The 22,133-nt window shown below is 40.7% G+C and overlaps 2 protein-coding genes across 4 annotated transcripts; one reads left to right on the top strand and one right to left on the bottom strand.

The window, feature by feature from the left end:
- Positions 1-66: 66 nt before the first annotated feature.
- Positions 67-20,592, top strand: LOC657865 (probable E3 ubiquitin-protein ligase HERC1). Of its 3 annotated transcripts, none has more exons than XM_015985136.2 (19): positions 67-212; positions 270-1,466; positions 3,499-4,447; positions 6,023-6,329; positions 6,383-6,662; positions 6,717-9,524; positions 9,569-9,694; positions 9,741-9,912; positions 9,967-10,893; positions 10,948-11,369; positions 11,417-11,543; positions 11,592-11,699; positions 11,775-13,220; positions 14,930-17,524; positions 19,158-19,466; positions 19,515-19,753; positions 19,801-20,042; positions 20,095-20,248; positions 20,296-20,592. In XM_015985136.2, the coding sequence occupies exons 2-19, from the start codon at positions 318-320 to the stop codon at positions 20,500-20,502; spliced, it is 12,567 nt and encodes a 4,188-aa protein (XP_015840622.1). In that variant the 5' UTR covers positions 67-212; positions 270-317; the 3' UTR covers positions 20,503-20,592. The 3 variants fall into 3 exon arrangements, with proteins under 3 accessions (XP_015840622.1, XP_008195506.1, XP_008195501.1); XM_008197284.3 differs by having other exon boundaries at positions 10,939-11,369; positions 19,167-19,466; XM_008197279.3 differs by having other exon boundaries at positions 10,939-11,369.
- Positions 20,542-21,831, bottom strand: LOC657947 (alpha-tocopherol transfer protein). Its single transcript, XM_964367.4, has 5 exons — positions 21,696-21,831; positions 21,489-21,648; positions 21,181-21,436; positions 21,022-21,132; positions 20,542-20,974 (listed from the first exon to the last, which is right to left on the bottom strand). Exons 1-5 carry the CDS (start codon positions 21,787-21,789, stop codon positions 20,717-20,719), a joined length of 879 nt encoding a protein of 292 aa, XP_969460.1. The 5' UTR covers positions 21,790-21,831; the 3' UTR covers positions 20,542-20,716.
- Between the last annotated feature and the right edge of the window lie 302 nt (positions 21,832-22,133).

Genomic DNA, 22,133 nt, shown 5'->3' with positions numbered 1-22,133 from the left:
TTAAAGTTGTGTACAAAGCAATTTTCTTTATAAATTTCCAGTAAAAATTAAAATTGCTCAGTCGATAAATCTGTTCCCTGTAAACATATGTCAGGCCGAGCAGAAAATGACAAGTGTGTGTTATCTGCCAAGCACAGGAAAAACAACAAATAAAATTTTTCGTGTTCCGAGTTAAATCCACGTTGAACGATTTTTTATTTGTTATGTAACAGGTATGTTGTTGTTGTTTTTCGCCCAGCTCGGCCCAATTCATTGATGTTTCTGAACAGATAACGCGGTGTTCAACGACTGAAACCTTCTAGTTGGGGCTCCGCACAATGGAGAACTTATCAAATATTGAACTGGAATGGATCGACCAGACTAACAACAGCTGGTCGCTAAAAGACTGTGATAGTATAGCCAATAGAGACCTCGTGCAATCAATGTATGATTTTCTGATACAAAACAAGGAAATCCGCCTGATCCCGACGACTTTATCGCTGTTTAACGACGTTCAGATTTTTCCAAGCTTTCAATACGACGGTGCGTCTAACTCTGAGTTGAACCACTACATTGCCACTTTACTCAAATCGCAAATTGACTTGGCGAGAAACGTGTGCTCTTCCAGTCAATTTGCGGCGATTCTCAAGCAAAGACTGTTGATTCTGAGACGGATTTATCACGCGCTCATTGTCAAGTACCACGATAAGGCCAAAACTGACCAAACCACGAGCGAAAATAACACAAATATCTTGGCTAAGGAAAGCTTGTCAGGCTCTCAAGCTTTGCTGGAGATCGGAGTCAAGACCGGCTTGAGTCTTTTATTTTCTCTGTTACGGCAAAACTGGCAAGTCAGTGATATACTCAAAGTTCCCTCACTGTGCAATTCAGTTCTGGAAACCTCCTTCGACCTCCTCCAAAAACTACCACCTTTATGCCTCTCTAACGACACTCAGCTAACAAACCTTGGGATCACTAGCTTGGAACAAGTCTCCGATTTTCTCAAAGACGCTGTTTTAAATTCGCCGAATGCCGATTCTCATGCGAAGCTTCTCTCATGTAAACTGCTCCTAGCCCTAGCTTTGCAAAGGGGCTCTCTGAGGTACTTACTCGACTGGATCGAGATGGTCTTAGATGCGTCGTGTAAGACAGAGGGGATTCTATGTGATTCCTTTTTCAAAAGTGCAATTATGCAGCTCGAGAGCGGCAAATATAAAATTAAATCTGATCTGTGGAAAGGGCAGACGAGTAGTGAGGTCTCGGTTTATGAAGCTGCGATTAATTTGATGGAGATTTTGGCCGGAATGGCTATTGATTTCGGAGGAGTTTGCTCAGCTGTTGAAACAACTTCAGAGAGCGAAGTTGGAGTTTATGAAAAGAGCGACGTTTACGTGTGGGGGAGTAATTCCTCCCATCAGTTGGCAGAGGGTAATCAGGAGAAGATTCTGATGCCGGTTAAGTCGAAAATGTTCACACAGGTGCAACAGGTGGGTGAAAATTCACCACAATAAATATTTGTCATTTAATAAAATTCCAAATAGTAAAAAACAAAAAACCTGATATATTTTAAATGCTTCATAATTTACTCAGTCATTCAAATTGCGCTTCGTTTTTCTTTAAAACAGTTAGTCAAATAACAACTGCATTTGGATATTGAGACTTTTTAAGTATTTCTTTATTCGAATTGTTCATACAGGCATTGAAGTGTTGCAAATTTATCTTAAAGTTTTTGTATGATGTCCGTAATAATTCTGCTGAGTCACAGTTTAATTCAATAGTTAACAATAAACCTGTTGAGGTAAAAAGTAATAAATCTTTTAGATCACGGTTCTCAGATGCCTTGCGATTGTCATAACTTTCAATAACAAGAACAAGTTGTGTGTAAAGTTACCGAGAAAATTATAATATACTTAGTACAACAAAATTTTCAAATCAAAGAATAAAAACCAAAGAAACTCAAGATGCGAAATTAAATAAAAAAAATCGTATTCAAAGTGAAAGATGAGTTTTCGAATGATTTGTTTCTGGCGATCTGGGATTTTACAAATTTTTATTAAAACAATTGGTCAACGTAATAATGCGCAGTTGAATAAAGAAAAAAATATCACATTAACGGCTACTAAGTTTCCAGTAAGTTTTGAAGAATTGTAAATATATAATACGTAATAAAAATAACAATAATAATAAAAATAAAAAAAAAATTTAAGAAAAATGTGAAGAGGCGAAGCCTAGCTTACGCTACTCTACTTAATAACCTCTCACGAAACAAAAGAAAAACAAATTTTTCAAATATAAACCAAAACTAGAAATAAATGCGAAAAGAAAACTTGATATAATATTAATACGAGAAAATAATATAATAATACTTAAAGAAAAGAAGATATATGTTCTAAATACTATTAAAAAAAAATGTAAAAAATAATACAAAATAAAAACAAAACAGCAAAAGAATAATTATTGATGTAATAAAAATTTTAACTTTATTTGTTTTTTAAATAGGTTTACTGTTTAATATAAATTATGAAGGTGTGTCTAAATTTAAAAAATTATTGAATCGCTTCAGCAAATCTTAGGTTCAAGGTAGATTTATACGTTTTTTTTTGTTGATGTATAAACATTTCTTTAGAACAAGTAATTAATTATTTATTGAAGCTAGCAAAAATAGTTATAAAGGAAAAAAATAATTACATGTATTAAGTACAAGGCCATTACTAATCGCCCAGTATGTTATTTTCTAAAATATGTGAAAGATTTAAAATTTGGATTTATTAAGTAAATATTGGTGTGAAAAAATGAAAGATTGTCTAGAAATTTTTTAAATGCTTGCGATGTTATCTGAAATAATTTACCAGTACAGAGCATATAATAATAGAGAGTTTGTAAATACTTCTAGTTTAATTTTAAAACTATTACTTGTATTACACCTTGTAATATAGTACATACAAATTGATGTGCGTTTTAATAAAGTATAAAAATAAAAAAATACTTTCTTGATGAGGAAAATAATTTCCTTGTGGTGAGGGAACAGTAGTTTTATAACAAAGGAATCTTAAGTTTTCTATTATTTTTTTTATTATTATTTTATATTCTATTATTTTTTTAATAGACTAATAATTAAAAAATTGTCTGTTCTGAACAAATAAAACGATCATGTTATGGGCTACCCTCTGGTGTTTGGTCCTGATTATACTTGGCAATTTGAAGATAAATGCATTAAAACAGTTATAAAAAATCGTAAATAATGCGTCTGCAAGTTGTACCGTTATCAAAAAATCCGAAAATATAATATTTTCACATTTTATTTAATATATCTATCAATTTATTTAAAACGAAAGAGATAGTAGGTACTTGTATGCACATGTGTAAAAAATGGGTACTATACAAACTTCAAGAAACTCTAGATATCTAAATTTGCAGCTAAAAAAATAAAATAAATTGTACGCGTAATGAGTAATACACCAGTTCTCTGAACCTAATATTATTTGTTAACATTTTTGGAAAATGTATACTGTCTTTTAGGTCGAAGCCGGACAGTATTGCACCTTCGCCATCCACTGGGACGGCTCGGTGAGTGCCTGCGGCAAAGGCAGCTACGGCCGCCTCGGCCTCGGCGAGTCCTCCAACCAGAGCCTCCCCAAGCGCATTCTGCTCGACTGCGTTGTGAAAAAACTCTCAAGTTCGAAAGGCAGTGACGGTCACACCCTCGCCCTTGCCGAGACGGGCGTCGTCTACAGCTGGGGCGACGGCGACTACGGTAAACTAGGTCACGGAAACTGCGCCACACACAAGCAGCCCGAACGCATAACGGGCCCTTTCCTCGGAAAAACCATCAAGTACATCCATGCCGGGTACCGGCACAGCGCCGCCGTCACCGACGACGGCAAACTCTACACCTGGGGCGAGGGCGACCACGGCCGCCTCGGGCACGGCGACAGCAACGCGCGCTATGTCCCGACGCAAGTGGCGGGCTTGGCGGAGGTCGGGTCGGTGGCGTGCGGCAGTTCGCATACGCTGGTCGTGTCGAAGGACGGGAAGACGGTTTGGTCGTTCGGGTCGGGGGAGCATGGGAAGTTGGGGACGGGGGAATTGGGGAAGGTGTACAGGCCGCAAGTGGTCGAAGCGCTGCAAGGCTTGACGATACAGAAGGTGTGTGCAGGGACGTGGTTTTCAATGGCGTTGACGACGGCAGGGGAGGTGTATACCTGGGGGAGTGGGGCGATTTTGGGGAAAGGATCGGCCGATGCTATTGTTAATTTGCCGATGTATGTGGAGGATTTGGCGCAGTATAGGATTGTGGATATTTCGGCAGGGGATAATCATTGTTTGGCTTTGACGGATGAACATGAGGTTTTTGCATGGGGGACGAATAGTATGGGGCAGTGTGGACAGGGGCACACGTGTAGTCCGATTACGAGGCCTTTGAAGGTTATCGGGCTGGAGGGAGTGTCCATAAGGCAGATAAGTGCAGGTGAGGCAAGAGCGAGTTTTTGAAAATTGTGTTTAGTTCACACATTTTTTTAATACTGAAACGTTTGTGAGGCTAAAGGGGACGACAAAGACAAGTGTAATGAAAATTATTTTTTTATTTTTAGCGATAATTATTTGACATTTTTTTGTTAAAATTTTAAAGAAATATTTATATTATTTTAACATGCGACCAAGAAACTAGAAAAATAATTATTAGTTTTGAACGAAACGCAAATATTTATTTCACTTTGACAATAATTGCCACCGAAAATCTCCCATAGTCAAGTGCGGGTAAGAGGAAGAGAGGGCAAAATAAACCTCGATCAACTGAGGCTGGAAGATGTGAAATATGATGTTTCTGGATATACTGGTATTCATGTACAGAATTATTGTATTAATTCTTTGAACTGAATTTTGTGATGCATAAAACAGCAGTAATGTTTTTTTCTTTTTGAAGTAATGTTACTTTTGTTATTAATTTTTTTGTTTCTTTTTTATTGCTCAAAAATGGAAAAATGAATAAATGATCCGAAGATTAGAATGCATCCAAATCTACTTTTTACTTTGGAAAACAATAGTTAAAATTTAATTTGATTATTTTCGGTAAAAAATCAATTTGTAACACTTGCTTCCAGTTCCAAGAAAAAGCTTAACAAAAAAAACTGAAAGAGACTGAACAAATCGACGAAACAAATAGAAACTACATATAATCCAGAATTCAGCGTTTGCTACTAAATGCTTAATTTTTTCTTTTTCTGTATGAGGTACTCGCACGTGCATTTTTTTTAACTATTAATATTTTCAATTCACTGATAATAATTACTATAAGGGATTGTAGAAAAAAAAATCGGGTGCATAGAGATACAGAATTTATTTTATTTAATAGTTACAAAATCTAATGTAGATACTAAGGACTTTTTATGATGTTTATCAAAGTGTTTATTAATATCGGTAGATCGCTTTTCTCTTCTTCTCTGTCCAAATAACGAGACCACATTTTTTTTTGGTTACTTGGAATTAAATTTTTTCTATATCGCTGAAAATATCTTGCTGGTGGCTAATATGCATACACAGCTGCTTTCAAGCAGTGCTTTCCTCACTGCCCAACCATAAAATGATTGAGGCAGTACAAAAAAATTACAAAATTTGCGTTTTGATAGCTTTTCTATCATCGAATTTTGAAAACAAAAATACATTTGTGATCTGCAAGAAATGGTTCTTCAAAATATTTTTTTATTTAAATTTTTTATTTTTTAAATAAGTCAAAAAATAAAAAAAGGGTTACGTTGGTACAAATTTAATTACGATTCTATGATCATAACTTTTCGAAAATAAAGTGAATGGATAGAAAAATAAATTCCGCACCGTCTGACGGCTGACTGAAACATGTTCCCCTTCACCTTAATAAGATTTTGAAAGTTGAAAAATGATTTCCGATTTATCGTATTATTAAAAAAAACACAGTTTTTCGAATGTTTTTGCGATCTAAAGCTGCAATACTTCTTGCACCGTCAAAATTACTACAAAAATTATATTTTTATGAAGAAACGGTTAAAATTCCTTTTGCTACTTTTAGGCACTTCGCATTCAATGGCGTGGACGTCAATGTCGACGGAAAACCACCACATGACCAAACACAAACCCTTCTGTCTCGACCTCCACGAAAAAACGTTCATTTTATTGAAAAAGTTCCTCGAAAAATACACCGTTTCGTTCATTTACGAGACACCACCGCCTCCTTTCAAAACAGCAACCGAACATCATCGATTCGTTTTGCTAACGTTAAAACTCTTATGCACACATTTAAGTCTTTGCATTAATGGAAACTTGAGCGACAACATACTCAGCAACCATACGAAGCAACTACGGCTCATTTTATTTAGGTTTGTGATTTTTTAAATTGATTTGATTTAAACCTAACGCCTGTAATGTATAGACTGGTCGATATTAAAACACCACCAGAGATTTATTCAACTGTTATCGAATTGATAAATGTTGGAGCGTCTTTACTTTTACCCCAATTGCAAGAGCGAGTCGAGTTTGTACACGAACACTTATCGAAAGATGGGCTAACGCAAGGGCAACAAATGTTGCTAAATATCGTGTTATGCAGTTTGGAGGATCCGGCTCATATTGCAGCTTTGTTGCGAATACAAGAACAACAACTGACTGAGACTCTGATGTCGACCTTGCTCCAGTCATTTAGTAAACTAACGGTACGTAATATTTATGTTTCGAATAAAAAAAAAACTAGTTGCAATTAATCGTAGGAGGACACCCTCGATAGTGTAAAAAAATACATGGAGACGCAACCAACAGACGAATGGAAAAACGCAGCAAGTACGACTCAAACCCACTTGCAAAAACTGCTAAGCTCGTTACAAAACCACCTACTAGCTCACGTCGTCATCAAAAATAACCAGATTTTTCACATTTTGCACAATCACCTGAACCAGCTGTTCCCGCTAATCATCCGAGTCTTGGAGAAGTCTGCTTGTATCTTAGAACAGTACCCCCCAAGTTTGGAGTTACTTTACAACGTTCTGCTAGACTCGGTTTCCGGCTCAATGTTTCTAAAATTACTAAGTTCCCTATTGTTGATCCCGCCTGTCTTCATCAAAGAACTCCTACCCGAACTTTTAAACGTCTTAGTCTCGCTAGACCGTTTCAATAAACTCCTCCCTGTCGAGATAACAAACGATGTGAGCACGGTTTCCTCGCGTTCGGAAACCCCGACTTTGGCGCAACTCGCCGACCAATCGTGGCTGTGGATCATCGATCTGCAGCGCACGTGTTCGCTGCTGATTGGCGAGTGTTTGGGCGGGGCGTTCGCCGGCGACCCGCCCACGATTGAGGAAATTTCCTGCTGGAATTGGCTCAACACTGATTTGTTTTCTGCCGGGATTGTCAACGATGATATTGATGTGCAAACGGTGGTAGATATGTCACACACCGCATTGTTAAATCTCCAAGACGCTCTGTTAATAAGTCTGGAAAATATGAGTCCAACTGTCCAGAATTATTGCAAGTTGGCGTTCAAACTGCCACAGCAATACGACGAGGCTTGCGCTCTAACCACCGAAAACGAATTTGCGCAACCGTTTTTCGAAAATGATCAATTCGAGTTGTGGGACAACGACGGCAAATTGGCCGATACTGTGGTCCAGTGTTTCCTTATCACTTTATTGAAACAAACTGGGTTGATTAGGGAGTCGACTAGTCACGTTGCGTTTCCCGAAATTTACAAATTCACCTTCAAGTTGCGCCAGAAATTGATCAGTTCGTTGTATTGTTGTTACGAAGAGGAGAAAAGCGAGGAACAAAGTCAGGATGAAGAACAGAGATTTGCGACGATTTGTCGCAAAATCCTGCAAAGGTGCCTCTTCCTGCTTATTTTCGTGCAAGGTTTGGAGCTAGATTTGGCGGACGAGGGGAGTTCGGACGAAGAATGCGACTTTACCGACTTTTACAAAACCAAGACTTCGTTTCGGGAGATTACGAAAATATGTAATTTGTGTTTGAGTTTTGTGTGCAACGAACCGGCGGAAAAACTCTCGCTGATTACGCGCGGTAGCCGCAAAAATAACTGGTGCACCAAACCTGCCGTTTTCTACAAAGCGCTACAAGCGCAGAAAAACCGGGCTTGTAACCGACTTGAGAGTCTCAAAGACTTGCTCAAGCTCATAACCGAGAAACAGTCGTCTCCGACTGTGTCTAATCTGATTTATCCGCAACTACTGGCCGGTTATTTCGGTTTCTGTAATTACAAATCGGAGGACGTGTCGCATTATTTGTTCCACTATTTCGACAAAATCCAAGCGAGTCCGGTTAGGTTCCAAGGGGAGATTCGCACAAACATGCACCGCGTTTACGACTTTCTGATCAAATTGCTGAACAATTTGGTTGGTAGCAGTGAGAATCGGCAATTGTTATTCACGACTTTGTTCACCCTGACTGCGAAATACGAGCCCAGTGATTTGAACTTCATTATTGGGAAAAATCTCCCGGCTTCACTTATGTCGATCGAGGAGGATAAGACTGACATTTTGAGTATTGCCTCAGTTAGACTGAGTCGAATTCTTGCCATGTGTGCCTGCATACATTCGAAAAAAATCCTGCTGGGCACCACCGAGTCCATAATTGATAAATTGTACGACCAGTTCATTGCCAACATTGGTGACACCCCCAATGCCAGTTTGGTGTCACTTTGTGATAAGAGTTTTGGCGATTTTTTGGTGTTTCTGAGGGTCATTGGGTCGAGTAAAGTGATTAAGACGGTGCTAGCGTCGAAAAAGTGGCTTGAGGCGCTTTTATCAGTCTTGGACACGTCTGATTTGTTTATGAGTTATCCGGTCCAGTTGAAATTATTGAGACCCAAAATGATGGTACTTCAAATCTTACAAAATATTTTACCCGGCTTGCAACCCAAATTTCTTCCGTCTGATTTACGCAAATCCGTTGTTAATAAATTGTTTACGCAACTGGGGAAAGAACTCTGGAAAAAAACAAGTACGGAATCGCTCCCAACTCAACTGGTTGAGAGTGAGCTGAAATTGAACGATTTACTGGACGAGGACGAAGAGGAAAATATCCCGGTTCACGACATGGGCTTTGATATCAACAAATGCCACAATTGTGTTATTGAAAGTAATTTAACTTTGGTGCATGGCTTCGGGGGGCGCGGGTACGGCCTCGGCCTCCAGGCCATACGTTCCGGTTGCTACCAATGGAAAATCCTTATTGTGAAAGAAAATCGCGGTAATGAAGGGACCTGTATTGGGGTTTCAAAATTCCCGGTTAGGGACTTCAGCCACCGGTCGACCACCGACATGTGGCTATACCGGGCGTACAGTGGAAGTCTCTACCACAGTGGCGAACGCGACATTAGCTTCCAGTGCTACACACAGGGTGACTACATCACTGTCGTCTTAGATATGGATGCGAAAACGCTCAGTTTTGGCAAAAACGGCGAAGAACCGAGAGTCGCTTTCGAAAATATTGAAGCAACGGAACTGTACCCTTGTGTCATGTTCTACAGTACGGGGCCGGGCGAGAAAGTAAAAATTACCGACATGAAGGTAGGTACGGTTTGCGTCTCGGCTAGATGATAAAGGGGTTGTAGGTGCATAGCAAGCAGAGGGACTTATTACCCGGTGAACCGAATTTGGCACCGTTACCGGCGGTTTTAACCGAAGCGTATGTCACTCTGATCAGGAGGCTGCACAATGCAGACGCCTGGACGAACGAGGTAAAAAAAATTCATGAAGTAATTGAAAATAAGGATTATTTCCCAGGTCAATAGCGCTATAATTGACCGCCTGAGTCGCATCGAGGATTTGTTCGAACAAATCCACTTTTACAATTCTGACGGCGAGGAAAGTGAGGAAAACTCAAACAGTCGTGACATGTACTCAAAAATAAATGAGTTGTGTTTGACCGTATGGCCCGCCTTGGTGACAATTGGAGGTGCTTATAACAGGCCTTAAGTCACAACAGATTGACATTCAGTTGTTATTCTAGGTTTTGATAGGGGGTTGAGGATAGGCGGTTATTGTAAACACAAGGGCACCGGTCGTCGAGCAATTGTTTTAGGAATATTAAAAAAAGGGATAACGACGGTAAACGTCCAGTGGGAGTCAGACGGGAGCATTTCTGATGTTTCTATGTCAAACTTGGAACATATCGAGACTGCTCCTTTCAACAATAACAAATTTTCGGGCTTGAGTCCCAGTCTTTTGTTCCAAGTGGCGCGTCTCACTGGCCTAACAAACGAGTTAGTTTCGCCGGAATATAACTTGACACGTACTGAAGAGGAGTTGTTGTGTGAGGACCGGCATTGCAGATCTGATTCGTTGAGGTCCTGTTCCGACTCACAAATCCACAATCAGTACACCTTTCTGGACACCCCAGCCGGTCCTCGGACGATCGATTCGTTAACCGATGAAATGGTGAGCACGATTTTAGTCGAAAGTAAGCGAATAAGTGTCGAGAAAATGGTGGGAACGCAAAGCGAGGCAACTATATCGAAAACACCCGAGAAAAAGACCATTAATCACGAAATCAAAAAACTGGAGAAGAAACTGCTAGACTTGGAAGCCAACTGTTTACAAATTGCGTTTCTCCAATTCGCTGCAATGAAAACCTTAGGCATATTCCTAACGTCAAGTCTCTTCGCCGAGTTATTTCTCGTCAACGATCCGGTTAAAACCACACCACGTGATGAAAACACCCTAAAGCGAATAATGTTGGTGCTAGTGGAGAAAAGCATTGAGCAGTGCAAATTGCGATCGGTTGTAACCTGTGCCGAATTCGAGCGCGCGCAAAGTATTCTCCACTTGAGTTTTAGTAAAAGCGCAAGTGTGGAAAATTCGCCACAACGTGGCGCTAGTACCGACGAAGTTGGGCCGAGTCTTGCCGAGGCCGGGCCGAGCCATCGGCCGCCTCAAGGTACCCAATTTTCTAAGTAATCTATTTATTTAACAATGTTGGTAGTACTTGTAGCTCCAAATCCCCAACCCGAGGACCAACAACCGTCCCCTCCACCTATTGTTTCGCACCTATTAGAGATGGGCTTCCTCTTGCCTCACATTACAGCCGCCATGAAGGCGACTCAAAGCTCTGGCGAATTTAACGCCCAAACTGCGAATATGTTGGCGGTTTGGATGCTCGAACACCCACAAACCGGCGAGGACGAAGCCGTTGCGCACGAATTGGTGCGACAACAAACAATTGATTCGGCGGAGATCGTGCACGAGAATAGACGATCTGATCGGAGAGCTTCGGATTACACCGGTTTTGCATACAGGGGGGTTCCCAGAAGGCGGCGAGCGGTACCAGTTGATGGTTTTCTACCGGTGGATGGCGCCGAACTCAACGAGCATTTTACGTCGGAACTGTTTTCGACGAGGGCCGGTTGTGTTAATGTAATTTAAGCAGTTTGAAAGCCACAGTTGTAGAAAAAATGTTGTAGGTACAACGACCGGTTGCGATTTGTTCGTACTGTGGACACTTGTCGCCGAATATTAAGGGTCATATGGAGATGAGGCATCCGGGTTGTGGGGTGCCATGGGGGCCTAGTACGTGCGGAAGTGTTACAGGTATGACAATATCACGATCGTTTGAGCAATAAAATAAAATTTGATTAGGTTCACACTACATCATGTGTTACAAATGCCAAAGAAAATACATCAACAGGAACCAAAATGATAATTATTTGCAGTTCCAAGCGCCTGATTTAATCATTGATGAGCACGGTGAGTACGAAATTACAGTTTTCTGTAATACCGGTTTGTGTTAGTTAACTTGATGAATTGTTTGTTTTGATTTAGATACGACCGAGACCGATATCCAGGCAATGAAATTCGTTCTACCGCCGTACGAAGACATTTCACAGATTAAAACATGTTTGGGAATCAACGAAAATGAGTTTAATGTCCGGCCTATAGCCCTTACGAATTTGGATCCTTTGGGTACTTCAGCCATACCGAAAATAAGCAAAGAGTCGGAAACGCAGAGAGAGGCCGACAATCGCTTTGTGGGGAAACAAGCAATGTCGTTACAAAACTCACTTGATCGCATTTTGGCACTGAAACATATGACAGGCTCGATTCATGTGTTGTTATCACGCTCGATCGTACTCAACGTGTTATCACTCCTATCAATGAACACCAATCATATGACTTTGATGAGCCAACTTGAAATAATCGGACTGTCCGATATCCGAAAAGTTGTAAGACTGATGACTCTAACTGCGATGAAACGTGTGGAAACTATCAATATTCAGAACTCTGATGATTTTCCCAATTTCAAACTATGTAACGATTTTACGCGATTTGCGACTCATTTATCGCCCGAATCCAATTCGTGTTTGAACCACCTGAGTGTTAGCATAGCCGCCTTGGCGCAAAACGACGTAACTTCGGCGAATCTTGTCGTCAATATGTGTAGCAAAGATTTGGAAATGTCAGCGGTGGGTGTTTCAGTCCCCAAAGCCACATTTGCAGTGACTCAAGCCCTGGTCAATATATTATCGACTCACGGCGGTTGCTCTCTACATGATTTACCCAAGGACGAAGTTGCGAGTCCTTTAAGTGACCCCAACACTTTGGAACCTTTAACTCTAGTCAATGCTTTATCGGCTTATGTGCTCTCGTTCCGCGTAGATCAAGAAAACCGCGAATGGGCTTCCGAACAATTATTTAAAACCATAGCCAACAAAATCCAAATCTTGTCGGGATCGACGTCTGAACAAACGAATTTCGCCGACTTGACGAACTTCCTTCCAAAGGAGAGGATGGAGTATTTTGACGGACATGACAATAGAGTATCGACGTTGGCCTATCACGAAAAAAATAACAAACTCGCATCGGCCGGCTACGACGGTACTGTTCGATTGTGGGTTTTCGAGTCGAGGACTCAACTGTCGCTGGATGCGACTTTAGTGTTTCACATTTCGAGCGATATTTTCGGAAATGAGTTACAAGGGAGGTTAATTGGCCATGTGAAGTGGTCTCCGAGGGGTGAATATTTGGCCGCGGCGATGGACAATGTTATCAATATTTGGCCGATAATCAACGAAGGGTATCAAAATTGGTTCATCGAGGATCAGAAGGAGTTTATCACAACTTTAACGTGGCCCAAATTTAAACTGAATGAGGAGAAAGATCGGGATTTTTTGCTAGTGGGGAAAATCGACGGGTCAGTGAGTTTGGTCATAATGAGCGATGGGGGGATTCAACGAGTGGAGTCACTCGCCAATTGCTCAATGAACTGTGGTAAGTTGACGATTGACAATTTGAAAACCGTTTTTAATTTAATGTCACAATTTCTTTAAAAACAACCACAGTAGTTTCATTTCTTTTGCGTCCACTTCCTAGTGAGTGGTCGCCAGGCTTTTATATCGTTAAATCTTTCTAAATCAGATTTGAAGATTGTCCGTTTTTTCAAATGTGAGCAAATTTTATATCAAAAGAAAAAAATAAAGGCAATAATGACACGGAAAATTGGAAATTGTGTAACAGATAATTTTAACATTTTACTATTTTTACATTTTAAAGGCCCTTTTAGGTCGTTGGGATCGGGTTAAGTATGATTTTAATAGGTTAATGTGATAGTAAATAAGTGTCGAAAACCGTTTTTCGATATTTTTATTAGTTACTGAGATAAGCACTGCTGATTATGACGTCACACCTTCCTCACTTCAATGCTGTGCTATCCCTATGTATTTGCTCCGCTTTGAACATTTTATTACAAAAGTGTTATGGTTAATTATGCAACCTTTATCGAGAATATAGACTCTGTTGAAAAACTAGCAATTAATGCCATTTAGTTCATAGATTTGTAATGCTCTTTTCCGGGTAGACGGTCGACTGTAGGGTTCGTCGGGGACTTGGGGACTTTATCAGAGAGAGAGAGAGTGAGTGAGATTCCAAATAAACTGTTTATTTCAATAATATATATATATATATATATATATATATATATATATATATATATATATATATATATATATATACAAATAAATAAAGTAGTTACGGACGTTGAGCTAAACTCCGGTGGTCTCTCGCAGAACTACGGGGATGGTGTGCTAGTAGTATTGCGCAGCACGGAAAACTGGGTACAGAGAAGGTGTGCTGGTTTCGCAGGTGTGCGGATTTCAGGCCATCTTGCCGGTAATATTGCGCGGCAAGAAGTGAAGAATAGTTTTTTTTTTTTTTTTGGAGAGGGGAAATGCATTTACGCATACCAGAGTAGGTCTGGTTATGTGGGACTCGGTCGGTAAATGTGCAAGCCGACAATACCCACTAAAACCCCTAAAAACTAAAAACTAAAAATTCCGAACGCTTTATTACAGATTTCAAAAATAAAATTTATAGAAGCACTAGAAGAGCTGCTACGTTCTATAGCATTTATTGTACATATTTCATTAACTTATTAAATTTGAGAATATTTTACAGAGATATTACTGTTTTTAACATAGCTTATCAGTCTCAAAAAATGATAAAACTGACAACCGCTTGTTTTAATCGATGTACTCCGCAGCCAATAAAATCGTCACCGACAAGATTTTAATGTTTTAATGTTTAATCGCAGAAAAAAAAGGACAATAATACACTGTATATAGAAGAAATTACAAAACTTTTATGGTAATGCAGTCCAATAAGTCCGTCTAAGGGACTTCTTGACTACAAATACCGTTCGGCTAAGGAAAGTGTGACGTCATCAGCTTTACGAATTTAATTATTTTTGAGCTTATTTTTTGTCGTAAAGTTGTGCGGTTTTTGCTAAAATTCTCAGAAAAAAATTTGGCTTTCATCTAAGAACAACATGCATTGTGATATTTTACGTTGCCAACCCAATAACCATCTGACCTGACCTGGCTAATACGAACATAACAACACTCTGACTATTGTTTTAAAAATATGAACTTTACAGCAGTTATAATGCCATTTTCAATGCGATTTTAACACAAATTATTTTTTAGCTGTCGTTCGGGCCGACTGGCACGACGAGGGCCACCCGTTCGCCGTGGCCTACCTCGATGGCACCCTCAAGCTGGGCTGGATCGACGAGAATACCAACATCACGACACTAAAAGCCCACGAATCGGGCATTTCTAGTCTCGAGTGGTCCCCCGACGGTTCAATCCTTGCCACGATTTCGTCCGATTTGAATTGCAAACTGTGGCATTTGAAAGACTCAAAACTGACACTTATCCACACCTTGTCACAAACGCACGAACCTGTGACCTTGAAATGGTCGCCACTGATTGGCGATAGCAAAACACCCTTGTTACTCACGATTGGTACTTCGTACGGTACCGTTTGTGCCTGGCGTTTGCCGGACACTGACCATAACAATATTAAGCCGCAATTGGTTATGCAGGCACAAGGTCACGCGTGTAATGCTGTGACGGGGTTGGCGGTGCACAAAAATGGGTTGTTGTTGGCGAGCGGGTGTCCCAATGGGATTCTAAATGTGTGGTCGTTGGTCGATGGGAGTTTGGTGCAGACGGTTGTGGGCAGCGGTGGGGTGAATTATAATGGGTTGCTGTGGAGTGGTGATTCACTCGCTGTGGCGTTTTTACGGTCTAAGTCAATTGGTTTGTTACAATACGGGACTGGTAGTCTCACCAAGTACCAGTCTTTGACCACGGCACGGTGTGCCCTTATCAGGAAAGGGGTGAAAGGGTTGAAATCAGCCCAGTTTTTCAAAACGCTGATTTTGTATTTACCGAAGATAATTCTCGACCAATACAATATCGAGAAGTTGGCGGTGCAAACCGGTGCACAATTGTCACACTCCAGCTACTTGAAAAGTCTAACCTCGCTTGCGATTTTACTAGATTTGGAACACATAATTTGTTACAAGTGTCGTCCGTTTAACAATAAAAACGAATCCGATGTGATTCCCGAAATGCAGTGGTTGCATACGTTCACACTTGGCGCCCAAATCGCCGATTGTCTCATCAAACGCACGAACTTACCCGAATGTGTCTTGAGTCAGGCACGAGGCGTAGCCGAGTGTGTCACCACCGAGGCTGTACAGAACGCCTCATGGACTTCAAAACAGGACGAACAAATCATGCAGTGGGTGTCTCAAAGGCCCCAGGACTGGCAAATCGGGGGCAAATGCAAGGCGTACATGTGGGGCTCAGACAGGCACGGCCAACTTGCCGAACTGGGCTACAGTGCCTCGGTGCCCGTCCAAGTCGAGTCGTTTTCAATCGCGCGAAAAATAATCTGTGGCCAAAACTGCACTTTTGTGATACAATCGGACGGCACAGTGTTGGCATGTGGCGAAGGCAGCTATGGACGCTTGGGACAGGGAAACTCAGATGATTTGCACTCCCTAAGTGTCATTTCGAGTCTTCAAGGTTTCGTTATAACCGATCTAGCGACTTCGGTCGGTTCCGACGGCCACAGCTTGGCATTGGCCGAAAGTGGCGAAGTTTTCTCATGGGGCGATGGTGATTTTGGAAAGCTGGGTCATGGTAACCCTGACCGACAACGCCGACCCCGTCAAATTGAAGCCCTACAGACCGAACAAGTGGTCCAAGTGGCTTGTGGGTTCAAGCACAGTGCTGTGGTCACAAGCGATGGGAAATTGTTCACTTTCGGAAACGGCGATTTCGGGAAATTGGGCTTAGGTTCGGTGGCTAACAAAAAACTCCCTGAGCGGGTTATGGCCCTTGAAGGGTACAGGATCGGTCAAGTGGCCTGTGGTTTGAACCACACTGCTTGCGTTTCGACTGATGGAATGACAGTCTGGACGTTTGGTGAAGGGGATTATGGAAAATTAGGCCTGGGTTACGCCACAATGAAACTCCTCCCACAAAAAGTCGAAACTGTGTGTAACCTCGGGATTAAGAAAGTCGGCTGTGGGACACACCTAACTCTTTTTTTGACAAAAGACGGTAAAGTCTTCGTGTGTGGGATTGATAGAATGCCTTGGCATTCGTTGTTTCGGGAACGTGCGGTTTTTAAACCCCAAATCATGACGTCACTTTCCGACTATTCTATTGAAGACTTGGCTGTGGGGACCGAACACGTGTTATTTTTAACAACCTGTGGGAAAGTACTTGGGTGGGGGATGACCGGCGAGGGTCAGTTGGGACTCCCCCATGTGTCATTGGTTCGGCACCCCGAAATCATAACCGAACTTTCGGACAAGGGAATAAGACAGATTTCCACCGGACGAACGCACAGTGCGGCCTGGAGCGCACCTCCTCTCCCTCAGAGGGTTCCAGGAGTGACGAGGTCGCTAACTTTCGGCCTCCCAGCTAATATCCCCAGTCAGTATGACCACCTCCAAGGCCTCTCGATTGAGTTAATCCAAGCCCGGGTCATGTTTTTGCACCGTTTTTCCGATATGTTGTACTCGTGCTGGACCTTGATGCCTTTGAGTCACCAAGAAGGGATGAAGCTACCCCCATTAGAGGGGTTAGTCTCACCGAGTTTAAGACCGCTACTTGCTTCAAGAGTTTACACGTTTCCGTTTGTGAGGTGTATAGGAAAGACGATGGTGCAGGGGAAGAATTACGGGCCGCAGATTATCGTTAAGAGGATCAATCAGGAAGGTGAGTAAATGATAATGAAATGCGGAAAAAATGTTTTCAAGGTGATAATGTTGCGTAAGGTGTTTTCAGTTGTGAGATTAAGGCGCACAATCTTTTTTATTTTATTTTTATTTATAATTAACATAATTCATTCAGTAATTAATTAATTATTAAATCGGAGATAAAGATGTTAGTGGTTTTCACTGTTTTTGCATTTCAAGAATGAAGAGAATTTTTCTGCTTTTGATGTTTTTTTTTGAAACCAATACGCAACAAAATACACTCCTTGAGTCTTGATTCACATTGTGGCTTATTTTTCATAACCAGTTTCTTTCATTTACTACAATTATTTTTCTTGCAAGCAATAGTGAAGGATTTTTTCAATGTAGCTTATGTAATTTGATAAATTAGTTTGGCAAACAAAAGGATAATTCCTTATAATTTAATCTAATTTTGTAGAAGGCTTTAGCTACGTAAGGAGACACTTTTTTGTGCTTATTTAGCGATGCTAATCTAAACGATTCAACAATAATCGGTTGAGACCATTTTGAGCAGTAGGCATGACTCTCTGTGTTAATTATTATTAACGTTGCAATTTTTTAAAGGGATGTGCAAAAAAAAATAAAAAACAAATAAGTCTTGAAATTTTTATTTAGAAAATGTTTAATAACAATCAACAAAATGGTGAAGCTATTGTCTTTGTCTTTAACAGTTGATTTTTAAATCTTACGTAACTCTTAGAACTTCAATTATGGTTAATTGACTAAAAATGTTTTTGTACCAAACATTACAATAATTTATTTATTAATAATAATAACACAGAATTAAATGAATAAAAAAATAAATAAATAAATAAATAAATAGAAGAAATAAAATTTTCAAAAGTTGACTGCTGTATTAAATCTAAAAAACCTAAAGAAAAATAACAGAAAATAAAACAAGAAGAAAACAACGAAAAGCAAAAGAAATTCCGGAAAGAAAATAAAGATTAGAAAAATATACTACAATATATTTTATTGTGAAAATTGTTCGTCGAGAGTTTTTCTTAAAAGAAATGATAGGAATTGTATAACTTTATTGTATTGTAAGAGAGTGATCTTTCAAATATTGCTTTTTTTAAACTTTAGTAATTTAATTTTGATGGCAATTTTTTTTTGAATGAGATAATTCACAGAGATGGGCGGTAGAGCAACATTGACAAAAAATAATTTATTTTTGGTCTACCGGCAGCCAATCAAGTTCCTTTATTTTTTACGATGCATGGTCAAGTTTCCTTAATTTGTAAATAAATTTTGATCAATGATTTTGTCGCTGAGAACTGGAATGATACTGATCATTTTTATTCTGTCTTTTTGTTACCTCAAGTACTGTTTTTAAAAATAAAGACAAATTTATTTTTTGTTTTTATCTTTTTGGCTAAATTAGGACGACTTGATTAAAACCTTGTCTAGAGAATAAATTCGTTGTTAGATGTCGAAGAATCCGAATTTTTATCCAAAATTGACACAATTAAAAAACTGTTTATTTTTTTTTTTCAATTTATTTAAGAATATACATTTGGAAGTTTCAAAACAAAACAAATTCTTACAATATGATCCAAGGAAATTTAGCGATTTAATTGAGTGATGTATAAATTTATTTGTGGTAATTGAAGACGTTACAGGTCGCAAATGCAAGCCCGTGTTCGTTCAAATCGCCAAACAAGTCGTAGACATCAAACCCCAAGAGCTGCGCTTGCCCTCGCGTGCTTGGAAAGTGAAACTCGTCGGAGAAGGCGCCGACGACGCCGGTGGCGTCTTCGACGACACCATCACCGAAATGTGTCAAGAAATCACCTCGGGGATTGTCCCTCTCCTTGTCCCAACCCCAAACGCCGTCAACGAAGACGGCTTCAACCGCGACCGTTACTTACTAAACCCGCAATTAAACACACAACAGCACATTGCCTGGTTTAAATTTTTGGGTAACTTGTAACTCATTGTAACCTGGACATGTATTAATTATGGTGTAGGTATTTTATTCGGGGTTGCGATCCGCACCAGGAAGCCACTGGCCATCCCGTTGGCCCCCATGATGTGGAAACTGATAGTGGGCGAAGTTGTCACAATCGAGGACCTGGAGGAAGTGGACTGTATGTATGTGCAAAGTTTGCGGAGCATTCGAGACATTCATTTGTCGGGGGTGGGCGAGGAGAATTTCCACGAGGTGATTCCGTTGGAGTGTTTCGAAGGAACGAGTTGTACCGGAAAAGTGGGTCAGTTTTGGGTTTTGGGCTTTTTTGACTTGGGTTTTTCCAGGTTTTGCCGATTGTTTACGGGGGACGTAGCATACCGCTAACGTTCCACAACCGCACGCAATATTTCGAGCGAGCCGTCAAGTTTCGCTTGGAAGAGTTTGATTTGCAAATTACGAGTATACGGGAAGGGATGGCCGGGATTGTCCCTGTGCCGTTATTGTCGCTAATGACGGCCGATTACTTGGAACAGTTAGTTTGCGGCATGACGCACATTTCCATCCCGATTTTGAAAAAAATCATAAGGTTTTGTCGAGTCACATACTTATTTTTTCTACGACTGGTTTTGTGCTTGTAGGTATCGCGAATTGGACGAGAATCACAATTTGGTGAGGTGGCTGTGGAACATTTTGGAGGGTTTTAGCGACGCTGAGCGTGTTTTGTTCATGCGGTTTGTGTCGGGGCGGTCCCGACTGCCGGCGAATTTGGCCGATTTGTCGCAAAGGTTCCAGGTGAGTTGTTTGGGGCGTTGGGATTGGGCGTAATTGGGGTTGTCAAGGTGATGAAAGTGGACAAGGCAGTGAATGGGTTACCGACAGCCCAGACGTGTTTTTTCCAATTGAGGCTTCCGCCCTACACCTCACAGGAGATAATGGCCGAGCGGTTGAGGTACGCGATTAACAATTGCAAGTCGATCGATATGGACAACTACATGTTGGCGAGGAACACCGATCAGGGGGTCGTCTCCGATGAGGAGTACTTGTAAGGCTGAATGAAACGTACTGAACAAAAGCTGGACAGGTAGTTAAGTTGTTTGTGTTTTTTATTACTTTGCAAAAAATACATTTGAAACGATTACCGGTGTTTACTTGAAAACCTGTGATAATTACACACAATTGAGCCATCCAAGGTGATTAATTAATCCCAAAAAATATCACAATTTGCGTAAATAATTTCCTTGGAAATCGTAATTTCCGTCCTTAGTCGATACTTAACGATCGGAATGAACCTTGCATTCCGAATAATTGTTTTCCGTTCTGATTTTGCGCGGGTCTTTTCGACTCGTCGACTCTCCACCGAGATTCGTCGGCAAAGTACTCTTTTTTTGCTAGCACTTTTTTCACCCACTCGTCCTTCATTTCCGAGAGTTTGCCAACGTTTCCGCCGTATTCCGCCGGCAGAACGTCTCTGGAAACGTAGTCGAACAAAGTTTCGGAATTTGGAAGGTGAAAGTGTAGCTAAAAATACTAATTAGTGTCACTCGTCACTCGCTGATTGCACGCACCATTGACGCGACCTCGCTCTTCATGAACGGCTTCAGAAGGGCCAAACAGCGGTCCAAAAACGGGGGAATGTTCAGAATGTGGATTTGTTTCAATCGAATGGGATGGGCTTCCTGAAATTGCGGTTAAATTTACTTTCCTTGCGATTTTGCGCGGTTTACTTGGGTATAAAGCATGTATTTTTTGAGGACCGGCAGGGTGATTTTAGTCAGGTGCCTCAAAGAGAAGCCTTCCATGTCGAAAATGGGGATTTCCCCGCTGTGGAACTCCGTCTCAAGCACCATGCGGGTGTCGGCGATCATGAAAAAGGTTCGCAGCGAGTCAACGAAATTGTACTTGTCAGGGTCAGGGTCAGCAAGCCGATAAATAAACAATTTGTGATTATCTTTCGTTGGCTTAGGTAACGGTACTAAATCACTGAAATTAAAATTGCAAAAAATGTGCATTATTAAACTCGGGTGTTGCTAACATGATTTTGAAAATTTCCTGCGATGCGGCGTCGCTCGGGTCCCGATTACCGAAAATTTCGGGCGCTTGCGAGCGAATCGTGTAAAATAAATCGATCAGTTGCTTGGTTTGCTCCAAACTGTAGTTGCAAGTATGCAAAAATCTCAAAATCAACACGTCATCTAAAACGAATTGGCACACACTCGGGTTAGGGCGACTGTATATTTACCGATGTTTTGGGGGAGATGGGGCTGCTTGGTGAGCCATTCTCGGATTTTTCCGATGTCTTCTTTTTGGTTTGTGGCGATTTCTTGCGGAGGCATTTTAAACACACTACTGCAAATTGTTTTCTGCGAGAGAAGATACAAAGTGGTTACTTGTATTTGTTGCCCCACTTTCCCATCAGAAACAACTTTCTACTGGTTTAAAAGCAATTATGCGTTAAAGCATTTGCAGTATGTTAGAGGCTTTTATGCATGGATTCGGCCCTAAACAAGCCTTTCTTTGCGTTTTTCTGATGCGGAAACTCATTTATTAATAATTGCGATTTCGCATCGCAAATTGCAAACTCTACACGCGATTACCTTTGTGTGGTATTTGAGATTTGGAAACGCGAGATCTACTTACGACACGAACCTGATTTGATTTTTATTGATTTAATTGTATC

This window comes from Tribolium castaneum, chromosome 4 (assembly GCF_031307605.1).
Source record: "Tribolium castaneum strain GA2 chromosome 4, icTriCast1.1, whole genome shotgun sequence".
Lineage (NCBI taxonomy): Eukaryota > Metazoa > Arthropoda > Insecta > Coleoptera > Tenebrionidae > Tribolium > Tribolium castaneum.
This window is presented reverse-complemented; position numbering and strand designations above follow the sequence as displayed.